The sequence below is a fragment of the Convolutriloba macropyga genome, chromosome 6 (genome assembly GCF_964194025.1).
Source record: "Convolutriloba macropyga chromosome 6, txConMacr16.3, whole genome shotgun sequence".
NCBI classification, from domain to species: domain Eukaryota; kingdom Metazoa; phylum Xenacoelomorpha; order Acoela; family Convolutidae; genus Convolutriloba; species Convolutriloba macropyga.
In genome coordinates, this window is record NC_134473.1 from 27,905,143 (window position 1) to 27,932,593 (window position 27,451).

At 36.3% G+C, this 27,451-nt stretch overlaps 1 protein-coding gene across 1 annotated transcript in view; it reads right to left on the minus strand.

Moving 5' to 3' along the window:
- Positions 1-24,212, minus strand: part of LOC142340907 (E3 ubiquitin-protein ligase RNF170-like) — a 40,908-nt gene extending 16,696 nt beyond the window's left edge. The window contains exons 1-3 of the mRNA XM_075391678.1: positions 23,951-24,212; positions 19,804-19,896; positions 19,435-19,595 (exon numbers count right to left, since the gene is read on the minus strand). Of these exons, the coding sequence (XP_075247793.1) occupies positions 19,435-19,595; positions 19,804-19,896; positions 23,951-24,111 (415 nt within the window). The 5' untranslated portion in view covers positions 24,112-24,212. The remainder of the gene's footprint in view (positions 1-19,434; positions 19,596-19,803; positions 19,897-23,950) is intronic.
- Positions 24,213-27,451: the final 3,239 nt, after the last annotated feature.

Genomic DNA, 27,451 nt, shown 5'->3' on the forward strand with positions numbered 1-27,451 from the left:
AAGACCCATTCACAACAAGTGTTTGAATATAATATGCAGACTAGATTACCAAAAGAACTGTCTTGAAAACGTATTTGATTTGTTTTGAAACTTTGGATATATCTGAAAATGTCAGCGTATGGAGTTGTAGAAAGAAAAGTGCAGTTGAGAAACTTAGAAAGACTTTTCTAAATTACAACGAAAAATAGCAAAGTGTTGACAGTTGAAAAAGAAAATGAGAGAAAGAAGCGATTTGAATCAAGAAGAGAGCAAGAGAAACAACTAAGTTGTGAGTTGGCTGGACAGAAGTGATTTTCAACGATGAGATTTAGCCTGACCTCAACTTTAGTTGCCGAACCATATTTCGTTAAGTTAATTACATTGGTAATTATTTCGAGACCGATCTGTGGGTCGGCTAATAACTTAAATTTTGGTTAACTTACTTTCTTTTATAGTCGTGGTGAAGGGCCTGTATTTCCCTTTCTTTTATTTACTTATGGAGGGGTTATTGTGGTTCTGCTAGGGTAGCTGTTGGAAATATAGTTCGTATGCTTTGTTAGCTCAGTATAGGAGCTTTGTTATTTTTCTCAGTGAAAGTGATTGTATTAGGGGGAGAGGGTGAAAGAACTACCCGAATTATCCCTTTCGTGTGGGAGAACTGGAAATATATTTTATGGATTTCCTGTTTGTGGAGTATTTAGTATTATGCTGAATTGTGTTCGGCTAACTAAAGCGAGAGAGACAAAATTGTGTGTCATAGTAGTGGTATATATGTTTTAGAAGTGCGATGTTCGTGAAGCCAAAATTTTGACTGGTATAAAGACTCTGTAGTCTTTCGTCAGTTTTCGTAAAAGCGCATCTCTAGTTGTGTAGTTTTCCGACTTTGTCTCGGGTAGTCTAGACGTGTTACACCATGCGGGAGGAGGGTTCATTATTGGATGGTATACCCGGGCCGCTTAGACTAAACAAGACGGATTTTGGCTTTGTGATAGTCTGTTTTTGAGGGTGAAGTAGTGATAGGGAGTTATCAGAGAAGTATTTCTCCATTTGCTCATGAACGAATAATTCTTTTGGATAATACGGGACCATAGTACTACGATGACGAGTTATAGATTCCCTGCAAAACCTCATACGTTATCATATGTGAATTCATATGTTACTATTGTGCGGGTATCATTGATTTTATAAGGGCCAATTTCTGTGGCTAAATCTTTTTTTGCAGTTCCCAATTGTGGAGCTTCAATTACAATTAAAATATATGTGTTATTTATTAGTGGTTGGGCCGTTCCAAAACAGCAATTTATTAACGTGCGTTAATGTTTATTCTGATTGATATAATTTTGCATCTCATTATAAACTTCTGAGTGAATTTTTTTCACGATTTAGCAACCAATGATGAAAAGTTCTTTTTTGCAAATTTTTAATTTGAGGGTGGTGACCGAGATAATCATTGTGTGTGTTTTGAAAAGGAGTTGCAAGGAGAGTTTTGTGAAGGATTACAATTTCCAAAACTCTGTAGTGGAAGATAGATTAACCATTATTGGCTTTTTGGTTTTATTCCCAAAACAAGTTCATATGGTGATAAACTCATAATTGTTCTAGCTTGTGGGTTAAATGCGACGGAGAAAGTTTTTACTTTCTGTGACCATGTAACATATTTTAAGTCTAAGACTGTACGAAGGAATCTGTTTAGTTGTCTATTACTGTTTTCTACTAGTCCGTTTGACCAAGGTGCATACGGTGTGTGTGTGGTTTAAATTGAACGTTATATATGCGGCAAAAATGGGCGAATTCAGCGTTATTATATTCATTTCCATTGTCAGCTTCTAAAATATCGGGTATTCCGAATTTAACTATCCAATGGTCGAAAGATATATTCAATGCATTTGCTGCATCATTTCTGCGGGAAGGGTGAAGAACTAGTGAGTAAAGGCGTCTACTATGATAAGGACGTAAGAGTTTTGCGTCTGAGGATGGAGAGATTGGACCTTTAATACGGTGATTGAAGTATGGTGACTTCAAAAAAAGCCTGTTGTGGGGCCATGAGATTTGGCATGGATTTGCTCAATTGGCAATTCAAGCAATCTTATGTCTGTATTGCTATCCTTGTGTAAAAATTTGTTAGTGAGTTCCGTTTGTTCATAAAAGAAATAGTTGTATGTTTCTGGTGATTTAGGTATGATGTCATCCATTGCGGCGAGGGAAAATTTTATACTATTTAACAATTCTGCGTAATTTGCCTTTTGAGAGTCAAGTGTAAAGGGTTCTGTTTTATTCGTGTGACATCTGTGTTGTACTATAGTGTACATTTCTAAGTGATTGATTTCGCAGAATTGTCGATTTCGATGGTGGTGAATGTGTTCCAGAGGTTGTGATTTTGTTTTGTACTCATTAACAGAGACGGGGACGTAAAGGTTGTTTGAGTTGCATTTTAAAGTAATTTCTAGAGTAGTGTCGGTGTTTACTGTGTTAATATGTTCTTTTGACACGGCAAAGTGGCACTGTATAGGTGGTGTACGTTCACTGTGTCATAAAACATTTCATTGTGTCAGGAATTTCTACTGTTCTTAGACGCTGTTCGTCTTGTGTTGTTGTTAGTGATCGACCTAATATATCTAGAAGTGACAGATTTTTGCCTTCTGTCTAAACAATTTGCAGGCTTGGAAACTTCATTTAAAAGAATTGAAATTTATAAACTCAGATTTGGTTTATTCTTTTTAGTGAACAAAAAGAGGATAGGTTTATGATCTGTGTAGAGGATAATGAAGTGTTGTGACCCTTGAATAAGAAATTCATATTCTGATAGTGCATAGTAGCTGAGCATCCGCCAAGAATGGTAGAAAGGCGAAGCTCTGTGGAATATAAACTTGAAATTGCAGAAACAAGTTCCATTTTCCCAAAACGATTTTTTGGTAGGACTGCAGCTCCGATGCCATTGTTTGAGGCATTGCATAGAATATAGAAAGGCTTTTCTAAGTTAAAAATTGTGAAACTTAGTGTAACGTCTTTAAGTTTCTTTTTAACTCTAGCGAACGCTTTTTGTAGTTCTGGTGTCAAAAAAAATCTACTGTATCTCTATGTTGGAGATAGAAAGGTCTCAAGATTCCTTGTAAATTGTAAACAAAATTTGGAGATGAAGGTTAAAAATCCAATTTAGTTTTGTGTTTTTTTTTGTTTTAGGTGGTTGTAGCTTTAAGAAGCCATCTAATTTATATTTCAGTGGGTGTATGTGATTGATCCGGATTTGGAGCCCTAAGAAATAGACTGATTCCAAAAAGAGGGATTTATCTGGGGCGGCTTTAGGACTTTCAGTTTAGAGAATTTTGTGATATTTGTCTAATGTTTGTAAAATGTTGATGTTTTCAGTTCTAACTTGTGGTATTCTTTAATTACATTCCAAGTATCATAATTTAATACGTTAAGTGTGGCTCCCACTTCAATTAAGTATCAATTTCAAGATGTGGTGGGGAAATTGTTATTGTATGATCAGGCGTCTGTTGTGTAAAGACTGTAAGCGGTAGTACCCAAATGTTACGATGTGCAAAGAATGTATTCTTCTGTGATAGTATTACATTCTTGCTGGCAATTAAAGTATTGGACTTGTGTTTCTTGGTTGAGTTCTAGGAGTACATCGTTAAATTGTTGTTCTAGAAGTTGTTCTTCTGAAACATTTTGCGTTTCTGTATGTTCAACATTAGATGTTGTGTCGTCCGTCTGTTCTTGGTCTAAAATTGAATTAATTTAATTTCGTACATGTCGAAGGCGGTTGCGTGAGAATGTTCGTCGTGAACGATTTCCATCTCTATTGCAATTAGGTGATTGTGCTCGAGAATTACTGGAGCAATTGTTATTATTGTAATTTGTTTTCGGGTAATTTTTTTGTTCTAGGTTATGGTGCACCCGTTCTACTTGTTTGCTTAAAGTTACTATGTGTCTCGGTTTTCTCTACTATTGCTACGTGAGCGATAGGGAAATGGTAGTGGTTTACCAGTCATAATATTTGATGTAACTTGTTTGTTTGGAAGGTTTTGGTTTCCTGTCATTGCTTGATTAAAGGTTTGCTTTTGAAACTTAGGTTTTTCAAGTGACTTTATGTGCCTCTTTTCGGGGCAAGTGGAACTTCTGTGTCCTGATCGTGAGCCTTTTTAACAGAGTTCAAGGAATAGTGGTTTCCCTTTCAAATTTGGATCATTTCAGTACTTGTGCCGTACTACGTTGATCCCGTATGCAATATTCTTTTCTATAGTGTGTAAATCATCTACTGTGAGATTATCTATGCCCATAGACATATTATTTATGGAGGAAAGAGTGGAATTTGTGTTTACTTTATGCCTATCAATGTGTGTTTTAGAAATGTCTTCTTGGTGTATTTTTCAGTAACTGTGCAAATGGAAGCTGTGGTTCCAATGCTGTTGATTTGGGGTTTACAATCTTTTTGAGAGCTATTCAACCGAGTTGTAGATCTAGTGCTTTGACAAGTGCGTCGTTCACTTGTGCATTTCTCATATCTGTGGCGTTATTAACATATGCTTTTCTAGTCATTTGTTCAATTCTGAGGCTACTGTTTTTATTTGTTCTCCTGAAGCACGTGTTATAATTTCTAGGAGTAATTTCGCTTGTATTTGCGGTTGTTGGTTATCAAAGGTCTTTTGAAATTCTCGGCAGGACACTTGCCAGTTCTTTTTAATTTCTAGTGGTAAATCCGAATACCATTGCTGAGCAGGGCCGACAAAACCGTTTGTATCATGGCGATTCGTTTTAGAGTCCATGCTTCGTGATACGGTTAGTCAACTTGTTCGGGTCCTGCTATCATCGCCATGCTTGCTGTGAAAGCGGTTAGGAAATCTTCTGTAGTGTAAGTGAGGTCAGGACCATCAAATGGTCTCAAAGACTGTTGCATACGTACTGAACCGCCTAGATGGGAATATATCGTTTGCGTCTTCCTTCTAACAATCGGTGAAGGTGTTTGTATTGATGCAGCGTGTAAATAGTTGGGGGTTGGGGCGTTTGCTGTGTCGCTTGTGAATTGAGCTGTCTAACAAAACATAATAATGTTTGGGGGGGATTATTGGATGTTTTGCTTGTTCGTTGATGAAGGTTGTGCGGAAGTATTGATTATGCCAGGTTGTGTTAAAGTTGAATGAATTTTGTCTTTTTAAACGCGGGAGTGGTGTGTTTATATTAGGTAGAAGTGGGAGGGTTGTGTTTAATGGGTTCGAATTTTGTGTTCATTGGGTTGAATTCACAGGTTGTCTTTCTGTGATTCTCATAAGTATTTGTGTTATAAGTAGCGTCATTAATTATTTCGTTCTTATTATTGCTATTATTGTTGTCGAGATCAATTAGAGATAGGGTGTTTACAATGTGTAATGAAAAAAGTGTTCAGTGATCGAGCAATGTGGAGTAAAAATCAGTTTCTGTGGTTTCGTTTAAATTAGAATCCATTGGCTGTGAATATATTATACTGTCTATACTTTGTTCGATTGGTGATACTTCTTGAGATGTCTTTGTATGTTCCGTAATTATAGTGAAAGTAAATGGTTGATTTTGCGCATTATGATTTGAATTTCAATCCGCTCATGATCGATTTTTAGTTTTGTTATAATCTCAGATGCAACTTCTGTGATAGTTATGAAATTTTCTGGAAACCAATTTGGTTCATAAATGTAGTGTAGTGTTTCCAGTAGTTGCTCCATTAGTTTAGGGCATGCATCTGTTATGAGTTTTTTAGCTGAAAAAAGGTCTTACTAAAATCTGTTTATGTACCAGGATAAAAGTGTGAGAGAATCTTATATCCTCTCTTCCGGTAAACCTACATCTCTTACAGAACTACTGTACGTTTTTATAAGGTGAGTGAAACCTTCAATTTCTAGTATAGCAATTTTAAGTACGCTTTCTTTAGAAGTGCGATGTTCGTGAAGCCAAAATTTTGACTGGTATAAAGACTCTGTAGTCTTTCGTCAGTTTTCGTAAAAGCGCATCTCTAGTTGTGTAGTTTTCCGACTTTGTCTCGGGTAGTCTAGACGTGTTACACCATGGGGGAGGAGGGTTCATTATTGGATGGTATACCCGGGCCGCTTAGACTAAACAAGACGGATTTTGGCTTTGTGATAGTCTGTTTTTGAGGGTGAAGTAGTGATAGGGAGTTATCAGAGAAGTATTTCTCCACTTGCTCATGAACGAATAATTCTTTTGGATAATACGGGACCATAGTACTACGATGACGAGTTATAGATTCCCTGCAAAACCTCATACGTTATCATATGTGAATTCATATGTTACTATTGTGCGGGTATCATTGATTTTATAAGGGCCAATTTCTGTGGCTAAATCTTTTTTTGCAGTTCCCAATTGTGGAGCTTCAATTACAATTAAAATATATGTGTTATTCATTAGTGGTTGGGCCGTTCCAAAACAGCAATTTATTAACGTGCGTTAATGTTTATTCTGATTGATATAATTTTGCATCTCATTATAAACTTCTGAGTGAATTTTTTTCACGATTTAGGAACCAATGTTGAAAACTTGTTTTTTGCAAATTTTTAAATTGAGGGTGGTGACCGAGATAATCATTGTGTGTATGTTTTGAAAAGGAGTTGCAAGGAGAGTTTTGCGAAGGATTACAATTTCCAAAACTCTGTAGTGGAAGATAGATTAACCATTATTGGCTTTTTGGTTTTATTCCCAAAACAAGTTCATATGGTGATAAACTCATAATTGTTCTAGCTTGTGGGTTAAATGCGACGGAGAAAGTTTTTACTTTCTGTGACCATGTAACATATTTTAAGTCTAAGACTGTACGAAGGAATCTGTTTAGTTGTCTATTACTGTTTTCTACTAGTCCGTTTGACCAAGGTGCATACGGTGTGTGTGTGGTTTAAATTGAACGTTATATATGCGGCAAAAATGGGCGAATTCAGCGTTATTATATTCATTTCCATTGTCAGCTTCTAAAATATCGGGTATTCCGAATTTAACTATCCAATGGTCGAAAGATATATTTAATGCATTTGCTGCATCATTTCTGCGGGAAGGGTGAAGAACTAGTGAGTAAAGGCGTCTACTATGATAAGGACGCAAGAGTTTTGCGTCTGAGGATGGAGAGATTGGACCTTTAATACGGTGATTGAAGTATGGTGACTTCAAAAAAAGCCTGTTGTGGGGCCATGAGATTTGGCATGGATTTGCTCAATTGGCAATTCAAGCAATCTTATGTCTGTATTGCTATCCTTGTGTAAAAATTTGTTAGTGAGTTCCGTTTGTTCATAAAAGAAATAGTTGTATGTTTCTGGTGATTTAGGTATGATGTCATCCATTGCGGCGAGGGAAAATTTTATACTATTTAACAATTCTGCGTAATTTGCCTTTTGAGAGTCAAGTGTAAAGGGTTCTGTTTTATTCGTGTGACATCTGTGTTGTACTATAGTGTACATTTCTAAGTGATTGATTTCGCAGAATTGTCGATTTCGATGGTGGTGAATGTGTTCCAGAGGTTGTGATTTTGTTTTGTACTCATTAACAGAGACGGGGACGTAAAGGTTGTTTGAGTTGTATTTTAAAGTAATTTCTAGAGTAGTGTCGGTGTTTACTGTGTTAATATGTTCTTTTGACACGGCAAAGTGGCACTGTATAGGTGGTGTACGTTCACTGTGTCATAAAACATTTCATTGTGTCAGGAATTTCTACTGTTCTTAGACGCTGTTCGTCTTGTGTTGTTGTTAGTGATCGACCTAATATATCTAGAAGTGACAGATTTTTGCCTTCTGTCTAAACAATTTGCAGGCTTGGAAACTTCATTTAAAAGAATTGAAATTTATAAACTCAGATTTGGTTTATTCTTTTTAGTGAACAAAAAGAGGATAGGTTTATGATCTGTGTAGAGGATAATGAAGTGTTGTGACCCTTGAATAAGAAATTCATATTCTGATAGTGCATAGTAGCTGAGCATCCGCCAAGAATGGTAGAAAGGCGAAGCTCTGTGGAATATAAACTTGAAATTGCAGAAACAAGTTCCATTTTCCCAAAACGATTTTTTGGTAGGACTGCAGCTCCGATGCCATTGTTTGAGGCATTGCATAGAATATAGAAAGGCTTTTCTAAGTTAAAAATTGTGAAACTTAGTGTAACGTCTTTAAGTTTCTTTTTAACTCTAGCGAACGCTTTTTGTAGTTCTGGTGTCAAAAAAAATCTACTGTATCTCTATGTTGGAGATAGAAAGGTCTCAAGATTCCTTGTAAATTGTAAACAAAATTTGGAGATGAAGGTTAAAAATCCAATTTAGTTTTGTGTTTTTTTTTGTTTTAGGTGGTTGTAGCTTTAAGAAGCCATCTAATTTATATTTCAGTGGGTGTATGTGATTGATCCGGATTTGGAGCCCTAAGAAATAGACTGATTCCAAAAAGAGGGATTTATCTGGGGCGGCTTTAGGACTTTCAGTTTAGAGAATTTTGTGATATTTGTCTAATGTTTGTAAAATGTTGATGTTTTCAGTTCTAACTTGTGGTATTCTTTAATTACATTCCAAGTATCATAATTTAATACGTTAAGTGTGGCTCCCACTTCAATTAAGTATCAATTTCAAGATGTGGTGGGGAAATTGTTATTGTATGATCAGGCGTCTGTTGTGTAAAGACTGTAAGCGGTAGTACCCAAATGTTACTTTTACACGATGTGCAAAGAATGTATTCTTCTGTGATAAAGTATTGGACTTGTGTTTCTTGGTTGAGTTCTAGGAGTACATCGTTAAATTGTTGTTCTAGAAGTTGTTCTTCTGAAACATTTTGCGTTTCTGTATGTTCAACATTAGATGTTGTGTCGTCCGTCTGTTCTTGGTCTAAAATTGAATTAATTTAATTTCGTACATGTCGAAGGCGGTTGCGTGAGAATGTTCGTCGTGAACGATTTCCATCTCTATTGCAATTAGGTGATTGTGCTCGAGAATTACTGGAGCAATTGTTATTATTGTAATTTGTTTTCGGGTAATTTTTTTGTTCTAGGTTATGGTGCACCCGTTCTACTTGTTTGCTTAAAGTTACTATGTGTCTCGGTTTTCTCTACTATTGCTACGTGAGCGATAGGGAAATGGTAGTGGTTTACCAGTCATAATATTTGATGTAACTTGTTTGTTTGGAAGGTTTTGGTTTCCTTTCATTGCTTGATTAAAGGTTTGCTTTTGAAACTTAGGTTTTTCAAGTGACTTTATGTGCCTCTTTTCGGGGCAAGTGGAACTTCTGTGTCCTGATCGTGAGCCTTTTTAACAGAGTTCAAGGAATAGTGGTTTCCCTTTCAAATTTGGATCATTTCAGTACTTCTGCCGTACTACGTTGATCCCGTATGCAATATTCTTTTCTATAGTGTGTAAATCATCTACTGTGAGATTATCTATGCCCATAGACATATTATTTATGGAGGAAAGAGTGGAATTTGTGTTTACTTTATGCCTATCAATGTGTGTTTTAGAAATGTCTTCTTGGTGTATTTTTCAGTAACTGTGCAAATGGAAGCTGTGGTTCCAATGCTGTTGATTTGGGGTTTACAATCTTTTTGAGAGCTATTCAACCGAGTTGTAGATCTACTGCTTTGACAAGTGCGTCGTTCACTTGTGCATTTCTCATATCTGTGGCGTTATTAACATATGCTTTTCTAGTCATTTGTTCAATTCTGAGGCTAGTGTTTTTATTTGTTCTCCTGAAGCACGTGTTATAATTTCTAGGAGTAATTTCGCTTGTATTTGCGGTTGTTGGTTATCAAAGGTCTTTTGAAATTCTCGGCAGGACACTTGCCAGTTCTTTTTAATTTCTAGTGGTAAATCCGAATACCATTGCTGAGCAGGGCCGACAAAACCGTTTGTATCATGGCGATTCGTTTTAGAGTCCATGCTTCGTGATACGGTTAGTCAACTTGTTCGGGTCCTGCTGTCATCGCCATGCTTGCTGTGAAAGCGGTTAGGAAATCTTCTGTAGTGTAAGTGAGGTCAGGACCATCAAATGGTCTCAAAGACTGTTGCATACGTACTGAACCGCCTAGATGGGAATATATCGTTTGCGTCTTCCTTCTAACAATCGGTGAAGGTGTTTGTATTGATGCAGCGTGTAAATAGTTGGGGGTTGGGGCGTTTGCTGTGTCGCTTGTGAATTGAGCTGTCTAACAAAACATAATAATGTTTTGGGGGGGGGGGTTATTGGATGTTTTGCTTGTTCGTTGATGAAGGTTGTGCGGAAGTATTGATTATGCCAGGTTGTGTTAAAGTTGAATGAATTTTGTCTTTTTAAACGCGGGAGTGGTGTGTTTATATTAGGTAGAAGTGGGAGGGTTGTGTTTAATGGGTTCGAATTTTGTGTTCATTGGGTTGAATTCACAGGTTGTCTTTCTGTGATTCTCATAAGTATTTGTGTTATAAGTAGCGTCATTAATTATTTCGTTCTTATTATTGCTATTATTGTTGTCGAGATCAATTAGAGATAGGGTGTTTACAATGTGTAATGAAAAAAGTGTTCAGTGATCGAGCAATGTGGAGTAAAAATTAGTTTCTGTGGTTTCGTTTAAATTAGAATCCATTGGCTGTGAATATATTATACTGTCTATACTTTGTTCGATTGGTGATACTTCTTGAGATGTCTTTGTATGTTCCGTAATTATAGTGAAAGTAAATGGTTGATTTTGCGCATTATGATTTGAATTTCAATCCGCTCATGATCGATTTTTAGTTTTGTTATAATCTCAGATGCAACTTCTGTGATAGTTATGAAATTTTCTGGAAACCAATTTGGTTCATAAATGTAGTGTAGTGTTTCCAGTAGTTGCTCCATTAGTTTAGGGCATGCATCTGTTATGAGTTTTTTAGCTGAAAAAAGGTCTTACTAAAATCTGTTTATGTACCAGGATAAAAGTGTGAGAGAATCTTATATCCTCTCTTCCGGTAAACCTACATCTCTTACAGAACTACTGTACGTTTTTATAAGGTGAGTGAAACCTTCAATTTCTAGTATAGCAATTTTAAGTACGCTTTCTTTTCCTGATGGATAGCAGCGTTACTTAGTGTTGATGATAGTCTATTTACAAATTCGAATGACGATTTTCTAAACTTACCAGCTCAATCAAATGGCTGTAACTCTGTCCATACTCCGTTAAGGAATTCAGATAAAGTGTCTGTCAAATAAGGTGTCTGACAATGGTCAAAATAAAGTGTATAAAGTGTCATAGATGAGTGATGTATAAAGATCAGTGAGAGGGTCACAAATAAACAGAATTGTGCCTTTTTTGAGTTGTTCTATAGATCTTAATTTTAATATGAACAAAAGCTATCCGAGCGACTTGTGAAGTTTTGTCTGGTAAGGAGAGGAGAAGCTGTTGCCCTATTGCAGAATAGTGATATTTGAGTTGTTTTGCTGGATTTAGAACAATGCTAGTTCATCTTGGCGTTGATAGTGTGCAATTTGAAATGGTAAAATTTCACGCACTAGGCGTTTGTTCTGTTGTGCAAGAACAGCTGATTGTAATTGTTCGGAGTATGTATGCGGTTTTGATGACGTTTGGCCTGTGTGACGGCTCATTTTGTTAATACTAGTGTTTATGTTAATTTATTTAATTATTTGTTGGGATACTGTTTCCCGTTTTCTGAATCTTATATGTAAAAAGAGTAATTACTGGAGCAATTGTTATTATTGTAATTTGTTTTCGGGTAATTTTTTTGTACTAGTTTATGGTGCACCCGTTCTACTTGTTTGCTTAAAGTTACTATCCTCTCTTCCGGTAAATCTACATCTCTTACAGAACTACTGTACGTTTTTATAAGGTGAGTGAAACCTTCAATTTCTAGTATAGCAATTTTAAGTACGCTTTCTTTTCCTGATGGATAGCAGCGTTACTTAGTGTTGATGATAGTCTATTTACAAATTCGAATGACGATTTTCTAAACTTACCAGCTCAATCAGATGGCTGTAATTCTGTCCATACTCCGTTAAGGAATTCAGATAAAGTGTCTGTCAAATAAGGTATCTGACAATGGTCAAAATAAAGTGTCATAGATGAGTGATGTATAAAGATCAGTGAGAGGGTCACCAATAAAAACAATTGTGCCTTTTTTGAGTTGTTCTATAGATCTCAATTTTAATATGAACAAAAGCTATCCGAGCGACTTGTGAAGTTTTGTCTGGTAAGGAGAGGAGAGGCTGTTGCCCTATTGCAGAATAGTGATATTTGAGTTGTTCTGCTGGATTTAGAACAATGTTAGTTCATCTTGGCGTTGATAGTGTGCAATTTGAAATGGTAAAATTTCACGCACTAGGCCCGTTTGTTCTGTTGTGCAAGAACAGCTGATTGTAATTGTTCGGAGTATGTATGCGGTTTTGATGACGTTTGGCCAGTGTGACGGCTCATTTTGTTAATACTAGTGTTTATGTTAATTTATTTAATTATTTGTTGGGATACTGTTTCCCGTTTTCTGAATCTTATATGTAAAAAGAGTATTAGGTTATACAAACTAGCTCTAAGTCTTCTTCTCAAAAGAGAACAGTGTGTTTCGTAAGAGTTCTTTTTACTGTTAGAGTTTAGTAACTCACTGGTCGCACAATTTGAGGCAGACCAGTTTTGGGCTCCTTTTACAGCCATAAGGTATAAAGAGCTAGGTATACTTTTTTCTGCATGTGAAGTAGGCTCACCTATCTCAGACTAACCGAATCTGTAGAACACTGAAGATGAACTTCTATTAATACGGTGGTAATACAAAACAGCACCGGAGTCAAGAGTATACACATGGTGTATCTAAACTAACAGACTGACTATAGCTAGTGGAATTAGTGCTATATATAAGAGAGGAGTGTCTCTGGTTGCCTGGAGGTATACATCCAGTATTTCTACTGTTACACTATTAAAAGAATACGAATTGGCGGTTTGTTTAACTTTATCAGTAAATCGACTTGCAAAACTTCGTCAATATGTAAAGCCCAATGTCTTTTGCTTCTAAAGGTAGGGTAAACAAGGGGGAATGGCATCGGCTGTTTTTCGCACAGGAAGTGCTTCAACCTGCAAAATAACCATTTTAATAGCTGCATCAGCTCCTCAAATGGTCATTTTTAGACTCTTTTTAAAAATTTTAGAGGAGTTATGGTGACCTTTTTTAATCAGTTCAATGAGAATGAGTCACGTGCAGAAGTCAACTAGCAGGCCCGCAAAACTATAACCAGAAACTCAATTACACGAATAGAAGGTTTAAAAGAAGTAAAGTTTTCTGTTTCGCGCCAACTCAGGCTCGAACTCATACCTCTCGTTTAACAGCTAAAGGTCTCACAACTATGTGTATTGCACTTGTCTTTTGCTCCTTCTATAGCACATTTCTGGATAATGGCGTTTGTGACTTGCTTGTTTTTGCTATACCGCAAGCTTAATCAGCGCAAAATCTGCATATTAGGAGCTTAAAAAGGATGGTGAAGCGCGTCTCAAAACGCATTCATTAGGCTAGGATGCAGGAGTAAGGACCCCTAAAACATGCTACCTTAAGAGGGCTGTTGACCATTGTGCTCAATTGCGACTGATAATTACCATAGAAAATGAAGATAAAACGAAACGACTAAAACTACTCAAAAAACTTAGTTTCCTGGCAATTTTATGGATAATAGTAACAGAAAAACACTTCAAACTTCAGACTAGCAGTCTTTCATCTAACGAACTACAAACCACTGTTTTTCACAATAGAGTTTATCTTACAAATAAACATATTTCAGATTGACAGCATCTGAGGTTGCGCAAACATCGAAAAGTAAAGCGTGAAAGTTGAAAGCTAAGAGTGCTCTATAAGAGCGCAAAATCTGTACGGCTAAAACTTTATTGAAAAGCATGTTTACAATAAGAACTTCAAACTTAGTTCGGTAGCGACTAAAAAACACGTAGTACCCAGGACAGTAAATCCTCCCTCTTAGCGAGCATACTTTCAAGCCCTCTTAGCCTCGTGATAACTGCACCTGACTAACAGTCTTTTTGCAGGTTCGGTTCTCACCCATATACTTTTAGCCTTTTAGGTGATGGAACTCTCGGTATGTTCGCTTAACAATGCTGCCCTTAAATAGGCTCTTCGAGAGGCCCGTTTAACATGCAAAAAGATTGTCCAAAATCAGATCTCACGCGTTTAATATAAAACATCAACATTTTTCGATAAAACACACATAGCAACATAAAACGACTCAGCGTCGCAAGAAGTGCTCTCGAACAACAGGCGGAATGATGTTGATCAGAATGTTTCATGCCTACAAAAAGAAGGGTACCCGGCACGGGTTCGAAACCTCGACCCTCAGGTTAGCAGTTATCCATCTCACCAACTGCGCTATAACGACTATATACCACCGTTTCTGACAATCGCTTTTATCGTATCAAAAAACATATTTCAGATTGAGAGCATTTAAGATCACACAAAAATCAAAAATTAAGCGTGAAAAACTTAGTTGAAAGCTTAGATTGTTCTAGAATAGCGCAGAATCTGTAAAGCTTTGCGGAAAAACACGTTTACAATCAAACTTCAAATTTAGTTCGGGAGCATTTGAAAAACCAGCACAGTAAATCCTCACTCTGGGAGAGCATAGGTTCAAACCCTTTCAGCCTCGTGGTAACTGCAACTGACTAGCAGTCTTTTTTCGCAGGTTCGGTCCTCACCCAAATACTTTGAGCCTTTTAGGTGATGGAACTCTCTCGAACCCACGACCCTCAGATCATCCATCTTACCAATTGCGCTATACCGACTACATTCCACCGTTTCTCACAATCACTTTTATCGTATAGCATTAGCGATCATGCAAAAATCAAAAAGTAAAGCTTGAAAAAATTAGTTTAACGCTAAGAGTGTACTAGAATAGCGCAGAAATTGTACAGCTAAAACTTTGCAGAAAAACACACGTTTACAACAAGAACTTCAAACTTAGTTCGGGAGCAAATAAAAAACACGCAGTACTCAGGACGGTAAATCCTCGCTCTTGGCGAGCATACTTTCAAGTCATCTCAGCCTCGTGGTAACTGCACCTAACAGTCTTGTCCCAGGTTCGGTTGTCACCCATCTACTTTGAGCCGCTTAGGTCATTAAACTCTCTCGATATATTCGCTTAACCATGCTGCTTAAAGAGGCCCTTAAAATTGCGCTTCGAGAGGCGCCTTAAACATGCAAAAATTTTGTCAAATTTTAGAGCTCACGCGTTTAAAATATAGGATTAGCATTTTTTCTTTCTAGCACACAGGAAGATAAAAAAATCCTCGACCCTCAGATTAGCAGTCATCCATCTTACCAAGTTCGCTATAACGACAACAATCCACCGTCTCTCACAATCGCTTTTATCGTATCAAAAAACATAATTCAGAATGAGAGCATTTGAAAACATGCGCTTCCAGAGGGCCCTTAAACATGCAAAAAGTTTTCCCAAACTTAGAGCTCACGCGTTTATTATATAGGATGACGCATGGAAAACGAGAGTTTAGGTCAAACATCTGAAAAGTCCAAAGCAAGAAAAAGAGACAGTGGCGTTTGCTCATGCATTATTCTCGAACAAAAAGAAAGAAACAAGTTCAAATTAGACTTTTAGATTCGACAACCATTTATGAACGAAGTCGTCTCTCACTCATGTCAATAAACAATTATACACTTACAAGAACTAATGAACATTTAAAGCATCTGTCACAACTTTATATAAAATTTTAAGCTATTTTGTGTCATTTTGCCATTTTAGACAGCTTTTAGCGTTATTGTAAGATCTGTCATTCAATTTTTCAGGTTAGTTAGTACTTGTAGAGGATATTTCAATTTAAATGAAGAAATTTTTATAAGAAAATTGATTAATTAGTTCAAAAATTTGCCTCTTTATGAACCCCCGTTTATTTTCTGCATATTTTTCATGTTTCTACCTTTACAAGAAAAAATTTCATCTAGAAAAACTCGAAGGGTTTAATTAAAGAAATTGTTTAATTTTCGTCTGTCTTTTCACAGAAGTAGACGAATATCTCTTGAAATAATTTTTGCCTTTTTGTACTTGTGGATTATTATAGCTCAGTTCGTAATCTATTGTATATGTATTCAGTGAATGCACAAAAACAGAATAAAAAATTTTCCGGAGAACAATTGTTGAAACTCATTAATGTAAGAAAACATTTTCAAAGTGTTAAATACGTTGATTTAATTTTGTTGTTCATAAGCAAAAACAATAATTTTTTTAGTAAAAGCAAGTAAAAAATTGCTGTTAAAATGTTTAAGAATCAAAATAAAACAAATATTTTACATTAAAGCTTGAAATTAATTAATTGTTCCGATCCACTTTAGTGGGGGAGGAACTATATACTCAAATGGGTTTTTTGATCAGACAATTTTGGCCAATCCATATAATCATCGCAGAGAGTGGTATCATTAGAAAGCCCGCCCATTGTAGGATATGGAATTAAAAAGATTTTTTTCGATTTTTAAAGGGAGTTACCGAGTTAAGTTGTTTGAATAGCAGACAATATTACCTTGTATTAATTCCTATTTTCGTATTTTTTCAATTTTTTGTTAGTTTTTGCTAAAATATGTTAAAATTGTTGATGGTAGTGTAATTTATTTCATGTCTAAAGGTAGGGTAGGATTGCTGAATTGTTCGATTCGTGTTTGCTGAAATTTGCTGAAAGTGGACACCTTGAAACTGCACTAGTAATCTTTGTAAGCTCAAATTGTTGGTACACTTGCTGGCCTTAACAGTCTTCTGAAATTATAATACTGCGAGTTTTTGGCAACTTTAAACTCAATAAATATACAAATTTCATGATTTTTATATATACTGAAAAATTGGGTTGAAAACCCGATCTATTTCGCAACCACTTGAACAAATGAGTGTATTTTTAGACGTGCAGCAATATCAGGGCTGATCTTGATCTCACCCAAAATAAAAAGTTTAATTTAATGGAGCGCTGCTCTTTTTAAAAAAATACTTCAGTATTTTCACGCTGGTTTTTTAGGTAAATTACTGACTAGATATCATACCAGGACTCAATTTTGGACAGATCCTATTTATGACAAAAGAGACCCAATGATAGAGGCCCTATGATTTTATTTGTAATGCTTTTTGTTTTTATTTGTAATGCTTTTTTGTATTTATTTGTAATGCTTTTTATTTGTAATGCTTTCGTTTTTATTTGTAATGCTTTTTGCTGGCCAATAACTTAGCCTCCCCGATCAAAGATCCAATTTGTGTTTTAAGAAGTATAAGTGAACCTAGACATTTTCAGTCGATATCTAATGTCTATTATGACTGAATTCATTTGTTTTAAGAAAATGTCTGAATTTTTGAACATTTCAACTAATTTAGCTTACTTTTCTCAACTTCAGGCGCAGTCTCAGTAACAACAGGAGATTTCCTCTGAGTTATGAATTATTGTTTTTAACGGTTTTACAATTAACTGAAGGTTTCTTGGTTTTGATACGAGTTTTCAATTTTTTTTTGTATTTTGAGAACAACTGAATATTTAATAATTTTATTCCTTTCTTGTCGAAGTGTTAATGTTGACAGGTCCGATTGAAAGAGGGGATAATTTGAAGCAACAAACGTTGAGAAGGCGTACTTGAAAATGTTAATTGTTTTGTTTGATATTTTATATTTTTTGGCTGAGACACAGTTCTCTCGCAAAATTTAAGGGATTTTTTATATTCGCCTAAGTTTGTCTTTCTTCTTGTTGTTGCACGACATATACCTGATAAGGATAGGTCTCAATTGCATTTTCAGTATGTTTAATTGAAACTTTTCAAACACTTCTGTTTATAGCTATTTGCTTAAATGACTTTCGAATTATTTTTTTTAGAACTTTTCAATTGACCTTGTTGTCCCTTCAACTGCTTTTATTTTTATCATCAAGTAATCAACATCACTAATAAGAAGTCTCACTACTTTTGTCTACTCAAAAGTTATTTTCTTGGTCGGTTATATGTTTTGACTGATCGCTTCGACCATTTAGTCTCATAAGAAACATCGATATTTCTATAACGTTCAAATTATGGGTCTGTTTTTGATGTGATGTTTACGCAGTACTTTCATAAGCAAGACTCGTTGATGTTAAGATGCGAAGCAAGAGAATATTTACAGTTATTGCAAACATCAACCTAAAGTTACAAAGCCTTGAACACTGATGTAGTAAAATTGTTTGTGAAGTTTGGGCTTTTGCCTGCATGTTTGTTTGTAGTCTTGTGACTTAGTCTCATAAGTAACCAGCGCAATTGGCTTCCTGAGTTGTGGCAACCTAATTGATCAACTTTTTGAAATTCTATAATACGGCTTTCGAAAATAATTGTTTTCAAAAACAGATTTGAATCTTTGAACTCCAACTTTTAAATCGTTTTTCATACGATTTGTAGCTTAGTCTCTGTAAAGACAGGTAAGATTACGTGTCCAGTGCACTATATTTTAATCTTTACAACAGTTTTAGTTCCAATCGTTTGTTTCCTTTGTTACTGCTCTTACTAAGAGATTTCATAAAATGTTTGATATATTTTTACATTTTTAAGGATTTTTGTTTTCTTTGTAAATTAAAACATTAATGGTAGGTACAATTGGCTTTGAAATATTATGCAATTTGATGGTTTTGATGCTCTTATTGACAGATTTATGGTTTTAACTGCTTCACTGCATTTTTGCGAAAACTTTACATGAACTTTTTTATTTTGCTGTACAAAATTTATTTTATCGTACAAAGTAATCTGTAAAAACCTTACCTAAATCAGAAATCTCAAAAAAAAAATAAGAAACTAACTGCTCATAAAGCTGTTCCGAAACATAACCCGACTTAAGTCGGACAGTTGCTCTCGAAGGACAGGCAATTTGATTAAGAGGTGGCGGTAGCCTAGATAATTTATGGGTGCAACAAATTCAGACGAAGGAGTGGTTCAACCCCCCCCCCAAATCCGGCGTTTTAGACTCAAGTATTAACCATTCGGCTATCGGATCCTTGCACTATCTTGTCTTATAATCGCTTTTGTTTTCGCAACAGACAATGTCTGAATAGGAGCAATTTAGATCAAGCAAAAATAAAGAAGTCAAGCGTGAAAAGTCACCCAAGAAATGAAATCGAAAGTATGTCCTAGATCAAAACGGTCAAATGAAACACATTTACATAATTGACTGATGGGTGGAAGGGTCATCGGTATGGGGGACCGGGTAATAGTTAGGGGTATTTAGCAGGGAAAAGTAAAAGTAGGAAGTCATGAACAAACTTGCTTCAGCTAAAAAAAAAACCTGTAGAATGTCAATAACACTCTTCGAGTCGTAAAAATTTACGATAATATTGATAGTAGTCTCGCTATGCTTTCGTGGCTATGAGTAACACTTAGAATCAAAATCTCAAAGCAAATATGACGTTTGAAAATCTTAGAGAAATCACAAAAGTTCTGTGACCTACATTTTCGAATGAAAAGCACCAGGATATCCAATTAATCCTACGATACTCAACAAGGTGCATACTAACAGCAGAAAAGGTGTCCACAATTTGTTTCCACTGGTATGGCCCTGGTAGAGCTGTTAGATGAGTTGGGGTTCGACGAGTCAGCTGGATCCCCTCTGAAAGGCACCAGACAGATCGGACAAGAGTCAGTGCTGATCCGACCAAAGGCACCTTCTCTTAGCCCACTGAAACACGCGATTATATCAGACCAATTCCTTAGCCAAATAAATAATTAAGCAACTAGGTAGGACTAGCTAACAAGTATTAAAACAGGGCAAAAATCCTCAAAATCAGATCACAGCTGTGGTAAGCTAGAGGAAGCTATAACAATTACAAATGGTACAATCATTACAGCCAACACTTAATCTTATTGAAGACAGTTTGTGCATTCACCTTGCTGCGTCTAAGTTGCGGGCATTCCGTGTCATTTCCACGTACTCCATTGATTCAGGGTGCAGCTCCGGGTTGACATCACGCGCGAAACATCTGTTAGCATAACATCTTCATTTCGCATCACTATAGAATGACAAACAGCTGATGAGAAAAGGGTGAGTAAAATAATGTGCGGAAATAGCTTATGAAAAATCTGAGAGCTCAATCGAACTTTCCCAGCCAAATTGTTAATTCCAGAAATTCTAGCCTTTTACTTTTGTGTTAAGCTCAGGAAGTTTACTATTGTTAGATGTTGGATTCAGCCTCAAAATGTCATCCACAAATCTTATAACATAGCCGGCAGATTGCCGGAAAATAGCCGTGATAGACGCTTAAGGCCTTCCATGAATTGAAACAACTAAAGAAACAAGATAGGCAGATTGACAAAAAGTCCTTAAGTAGACCACTAGATATTTTGGGTTAGATACGTACTGTCAATTTCAAAACACATACGCTCTATAAGGAAAAAGTCCTAAAAGAGCTTTCTCAAAATTGGTATTCGAAATCAAAAACTCAAGACTAATACCCAAGAATTAGAGCATAAAAGTTTGGCACCACTTAGATGCACACTATTGATCTTAACAAGTAAATGTTCATAAAAAATAACGTACCATAAGTAAAATCAGAAATCATTTTTTTTAGTGACGTAAGTCACGCAATTGACCTTAAAGCAGAAATGACGTCACGGTAAGACAAAACAAAAATCTGTTAGATGAAGTAAAAAAAATAGGAGCGCAATAATAGCCGCCTGGAATTGCTGACACGCCTATTAATAAGACAAAAAAGCTTGAGTTGCATCTTTCAAGAAGCTTGCAAAATCGAGCTCGTGAACAAAAAAACCGCTCGTCTGGCCAAACCTTGTTCACACCGACTTCTCTCCGCTATCTCTTAAAACGACAAAAACAGTTTACCCATTTTTCTCTATTTTCAAAATTACATTCAAGAAATTACTCGAAGCACGTAGTTTTGACACAGCCGCATTAACTTGCAATTCTTTTTCAAATAGACTTTAAAATTTATTAATAGAAAAGACGCTCGACCAAGAAGGCGCCCAAATACAATAAAAATTCTTTGAATTGAAAACATAGCCGGCAGATTGCCGTAATAACTGCTAAATAGACTTGCGTGCCATATAATTTAGATAGAAACAAAGAGAAATCTAAGTTAAAAAGTTATCGCCACCGCTCAAAAAATTATGTGGAAACATTCAGTGACAAATAAATAAGGCTTGTTGAAGTTCACTCCAGGAGAGCCTTTTAATGGCGTCTTTACTGCAAATATGAGTTCCTTTGACCTTAAAGTAATTCAAATTAAACTTTAGAAGACAAGTTTTAAAGAATCATTTTATTGAGTGAGGCAAGTCACGCATTATCAAAATCTAATCGCGTAACTGACTAAAAACCTTTTACTAGAGAGATTGAGCAATGACGTCACGCACGCAAATGCAGTTGGTGAGGGAAAGAAGTCATTCAGAAAATGTGACTTTGATGTGCAAACAAGTGTAAAACGAAAAAAGAGCGCCAGACGACGAAACAAAAAACAACCAAGGACACCGCAATATAGCTCCAATCAGCTTAGAGCTATAAAAACAAGATTACAGCGAATCAGCTACGGTCAGCTTACAGCTCCACAGCTATAACAAAAATTTTTTTTTGCTTTTGACCATTTTTGCCTTGTTCCTTTTTACTAAGCTTGGGGTCTCCACATTTGTTCGTGATTATCCACTTCTTTGGAAAGTGGCTTAAACAAATAATCACCACTTATTGACTCTATCATCGTCTCTATGAGTAGCTAACAGCAATTAACAGATAATTTGATTTAGTATAACATTTAACAAATAACAACTCTTTCAGAAGGTAGCAGTCTGACGCCACTCACGTTTCTGTAGTTTGGATATCACAAAAACATTTCAGGAATTTTTTATCATGGATAGATATACGACAAGAAAAGTTTTACTAGGAGCAACATGCTAATCCAGAAATGACACAGCGATCTTCACAGACAACTCCCCTTTTGCATTTTCAATTCATGATTTAAGCATTCTAAAACTACCCCAGGCAAGGCAGCCAAATGTACAGAATGTGTTTTCTCTCAACATCCAAATGATGAGGCTGTCGGAAACCTGTACAGCCGAAGGTTTAGGCTGTTGCAAACATTTACAACCGAAGGTTTAGGCTGTTTCGATAATGCATAGTCTAACATATGAACTGCACTTACTCTGTTTAGTATGTAACCGTTTTTTGCTCTCGTAGTCTCCGCATAGGAAATTCAGAATTAGTGAAAATCTAAAAATTTCAGTGTGGCTATCTTGATTATAGCAGCAAACTATGTGCAGAATTGTAAATAATTATCTATAAAATACTAATTATGACTAAAATTAAGAATATCGTAAACTGTATACTAAAGGTTTGTGCTTGAGACTTGAGGAACTAATATTATTTTATTTTAGAGAATTTTGCTTTAATGACAGCAAGACCTAATTTTCGAAGCTCTTTGCGACAATGCTCAGTACTTTAGATGAGGACTATCAAATTAAAAACTTTGCTCAGGCAAGAAGGGTGCTTGCTCCAGTGTCAAAACGCCCTGCTTCAGCAGTTGAAAATACAACAGCTCGGATATCATCGGTGGCGAACTGATTTGATTCTCAGATATCTACAATCTTTTCCGATTGGACTGCATGCACTTCACCCTAAATCAGAAAGGACTTTGTGTCCTCGCCGCCACGTAACGTGAACTACTCACACCCTCATGAAAGGAAGCTGGTCTAACAATTACGATTGCTGAATATGCCTATGAATGACTTTCGGTTGCAAACATGGTACTGAGCAACCAAATGACCATTGAAGGGCTCAGCCAATCAATAACGATTACGAGTGTGAGTAGAAATAGTAAAATAATATAAATTATATAACCCAGATATTGTTTGTACCATCTACTATTTCGTTGATTATTTTCAATCATCTTCTCTTGAATCATATATTGTTCAGATTGCGCACTTCCCACACCTTTCCAATAATCACGCACAGCGCATAATTTTGAACCACAGGCTAATTGAACCACATGCATCACATACCCTCGGATGTAATAGCTCAGCGCATGAACAGCCTTCAGTGTAGTGCAAATGTAGGGAGTAAATTATCGGCTTTCTCACTGTGAAGCGGAAAAATGTGAAAGCCAGATATGAAAGATGTTTCCAGAAACCGCAGGCGTTAATTACACGCTGTAAATTTCGTCAGAACTTCTGACAAATTTTGTGAACTTTCTTCCTCTGTTAATGTACTTGAAATTGCATGGCAACCTCTTCCTTGTATCACTACTTAAAGCAACTACTACGTAACCAAAGAGAGACTACCAAAAGATAAATCCAGTGACACAAAACGTATTCGAATTGCCAAACCAAGGGCTGCAGAAATGCGACAGAAGTTTCCTGTTCAGAGCACCCAAACCTCACACCGTTGTAAGGAGAACTTCCGAGAAACTATTCACAAAGAAACTTCTCACGCAACAATACCAAGACTCCTTTGATAGAAGCTACAATGACCAGAACCCGGGCAGCTGGAGAACTTTTGCAGTAGACCAAGTGACAAATGAAGGGTTGATATCCGTGGTTTCTAACCCGGAAAGACTCTCCTACTGCTACTTCCAGAAGTAGTACTTCTAATAGTAGTCCGTGTAATTCCTTTCAAAGCTCGTTAAATTCGTTTTATCTAGCTCAGATGTAACTAATTTGCTATTCCTGTAGAATGCTAAGAGCTAGATTTTTTTACACCCAAGTTCATCTGACGCACGCAATATATCAATGCACTCAAAGACCGTAGTGAATGTTATAATGTTCATATAATTGAAAACATAGTCAAGCTACGGAATCTGATTGAAAATTTTTTGTGGCACATTGGATTTAAGAGACTTTTCTTTAACGACTCGAGCAAGTTATTTTCGCTTCAGTTGCCCTCATGAAACATCTTTTTAGAGAAATTTTCATCTGTCTTAATCCTGTTAAATCATTGAGTTATATGAAGCGTTTGAAAACTATTCAAGGCGTGCAGCGCACAGACTATGCGAGCCGTATTGTATATCGGAACAAGAATTGTACAAAATTGGCACTAACTTGTACAAAAACGTGGTCAAGGATAGAATTCCTACGAAAGCCGTGACTACAAATGCCAGCACTTGATTGCTCACGCCCTCTATTAACTGGAAGCTCTCGTCGTGCTCGCCAAATTCTTCGTGGGCAGCTGATTTCCACATGCCACCGAGCACAGACTCCATTGTAGAAAGGAATTGATGATTGGTTCAACAACAGCCTCTCCGATTACATCTCCACGATTGAAGAGAAATCGCTTCTCCACTGAGCTTCTAACAGCAAAATATTATCTGAAAAATATAGCCAGTCACTTAAGACTAGACAAAAGTTAAAATATTTGAAAAGTAAATTTAAATTTCCATAGAAGCAGCCTTAAACATTTAAAATCAAATACTCAATTAACAAGGCAGCTTCAACATCAAGGATTAAAAGTTATACAATTCAGCAGCTTTGCATGTCATTGCAATTATGACAACCGCATTTAATGATAAATCCACAATCGGTCATATAGCCTTCGTGTGGCTATATTTGCAACACGATCTGAATTGACATAGTTGGCAACTCTACCAGAGTCAGCAGCTACACTCAGATACGACGGCCGGCTTGAACGATACGGCCACGACGAACGGCCAGCAGAATTTTCTCTTTCAGCCCGTGCAGCAGTTTGGTCTCTGATTTGATAGTACCATTGCTCGAAATAATTGCCCACAACTGGGTAATTAGATGATCGTGGCGGGAGCCCACTCAAAGGTACGCCATACGGGCGTGGCTGGGTGCTCGATGGTCGTCTCCAGGAATTAGCATTGCTGTTACTCCAACCTCCGGGACGAGTACTACTATACGGATATCGAAATGGTTGAGAATATGCATTTGGGCGATATCCTGTAGATGGACCCCGATTATACCCACTACCAGAATAAACTGATCGACAATCACAATACGCAATCATCAAAAACAAGGCAATTATAAAACTTATCATCGCAACTACTACTTTCATTCAAATACCTTAAATCATAACTTTTTACACAAACAGTTCTTAAGGCAGCAGGGATTCATCTCTATGGTATACAAACCCATGTAATTTATCTTCCAGCAAAACAAGCAGGCTCGCTAATGTGCGATGGCATATGTTCCGACATAAAATTATTGGTGTCCAGTCAAAGGAACCACATGCTAGGAATTTTAGCCATTGATAGGTTCACTTTATTTCGCCTTCAATGCAAAGACTATGATAAAAATACAGAAAACGTCAAAACCCAAAAACTTATTAAATGTTTACAAAAACAAATGGTTTCAAATTACTGAAGGCCATAAACGATGAACTGTAAACATTATTTACGTTAACTTAGACAAACTGAGAACATCAGAAGACCTGTAAGTATTGGGATTCGGTAACAATACAACAAAGAACAAACGATTAGTAAAAATTATTTTGATGAAAAAAGAAAACTTTTGGTGTCAAAGTCAACAAAATCAATAATTGCCCTAGACCAATTCAAAAAACGGCAAATATTTACATTTAACACAAAGCATTGCGTTTCCTATACTTGGCCAGAAAATCACGAGAAAACCAAATTAGACGTCAAATTGCCGCCAAATTAAAAAAAAAATCAAAAAATGGCTCTAAAAACCAAAAAAAAAAACGAGTTCCAAACACAACCTTGCTTTTTTCTTAAAACTCACGATGAAACAAAACACAGCCTAGATGCGGCTTCAGATTTACTAAACCCGTAAATAATGGAAACGTTGACATAATAGTGCAAAATTAACAAACATTTAACAGAAAACTCTAAAATTGCGAACAAAATCAACGTGGAAAGTAAAATGTTCACAGTTTAAACCTCGATTATTCCTCGAAAAAATGAAATTATGAAGATTTTTAATTTCATACTGATGTCAATCACAACTATCTACGATAAATAATTGACTGAACAAAAAACCAGTTGAGCACATAGTTCCTCCCCCTCCCAGTGGGATCGGAATACAAGTGGGATCGAAAAAATTTTCAGCCCAATTATTTGAAGTATAAATAAAGCATTACTGGATAGAGATGTATTTTTCTGGATATAAAGCGTCACTTTTTTAGTTATGGCCTGGCAAGAGTTAATGACTATCGGTCGGCTTTTGCGGAACTTGCATCTTCGTAAGCAGACTGCAACTTCGCATGACCGCGGTTCGCATAAAATTAATGACATTTTCATTGAAGTCAACAATGCACGCAAAGATAAAAGGCGAGATGCTCCAGTGTTCGAACTTTTCAACTCTGCTCATATTGCACTTAAAAAATACCTTAAAAACTTTGACATCCCGAAACGTTAAATCAAATATGTTCTTAGAGGAGCCATTTGTTTCAATATCCAGTCTCGATTCAACATCAGCTGAGATTGGGTTATTCACAAAGGATTCCCCTAGGACAGGATGATGTGGCTGACCTTGAAAATCGTAATTAAACTACATCGAGAAGCATAAAAAATATGCATTTTGCCAGTATTTGATTATAACACCATCACGACAGCGAAGAACATGACCAAAACTAAATTCAACTGCAAATGGGCAATCAACTGATAAATTATTTGGTTAATTAAAAAAATTTCATATAGAATTAAAATCAATTTTAAAATTCATAGTGTTTCATAATTATTTGTCTGATCGATTTTTTTTCTGTATGCGAGGCACAGGGCACTAGGCAACACGCACATGTATAAAGCAACAAAAATCTAAGAAAAGACGACATATACTCGGACGCAATAACATACATTCGAACAAAGATAAGTTTAGCACTCCTACGCAGCGCAATTATCTATCTCTGAGGTTGCCGTGGTACTAAACGCGTAACTGGGGCTGGTAACACCTAGAGTGTTGCTGTGCATTTGTGAAGACTAGATTCCTAATTAGTTTAGCATTATTTCAACCTTCGGACGCGAATCCTAGAGCCTAACATATTGATGTAAGTTTAAAATACAATGAGTTTTTGCGGTAAATTTAAAAACGCTGCAATGATGTTTCACAGTGCGTTCTCAGTGTTCCTTCCATTGAGTGGATTATACCCCTCTTTCTCATTTCTAATCCGGTTTAAAATTAGGCAGTAAAATTGAGTACTTTTTGGAGGGGTGACAGAGGGGTTCAAACTTTTAAGATTCAGACCCGCTCTCCTCACCATGAGATTGTCCCCTCAAAACAGTTTTGGTGAATCGCATACAAGTAGACTATTAATGCGCAAGCATATAAGATAGCTGTTCAATTATTTAATGCCCTCCGGTCTTAACTGTTTATCTCGTTTTTGAGGACTCTAAGTCAAAAGGGTCATATGAAAAATCTACCCATCCAAAAATTGGATGAAAGGATCAGGAGACTAAAATAACCGATCCAAACGTTTCTGAGAACCGGAAATTAGCAAAATAGAAGGACTGGATGTCCAAAAAGATGATTTTCGCTTTTTATATTTAGAAACTAAGCAGAAGGAGAAGTTTCATTAAAATGGTCCAAATACATAGTTTTTGAAGTTTCACATGGTCAACTCATTTA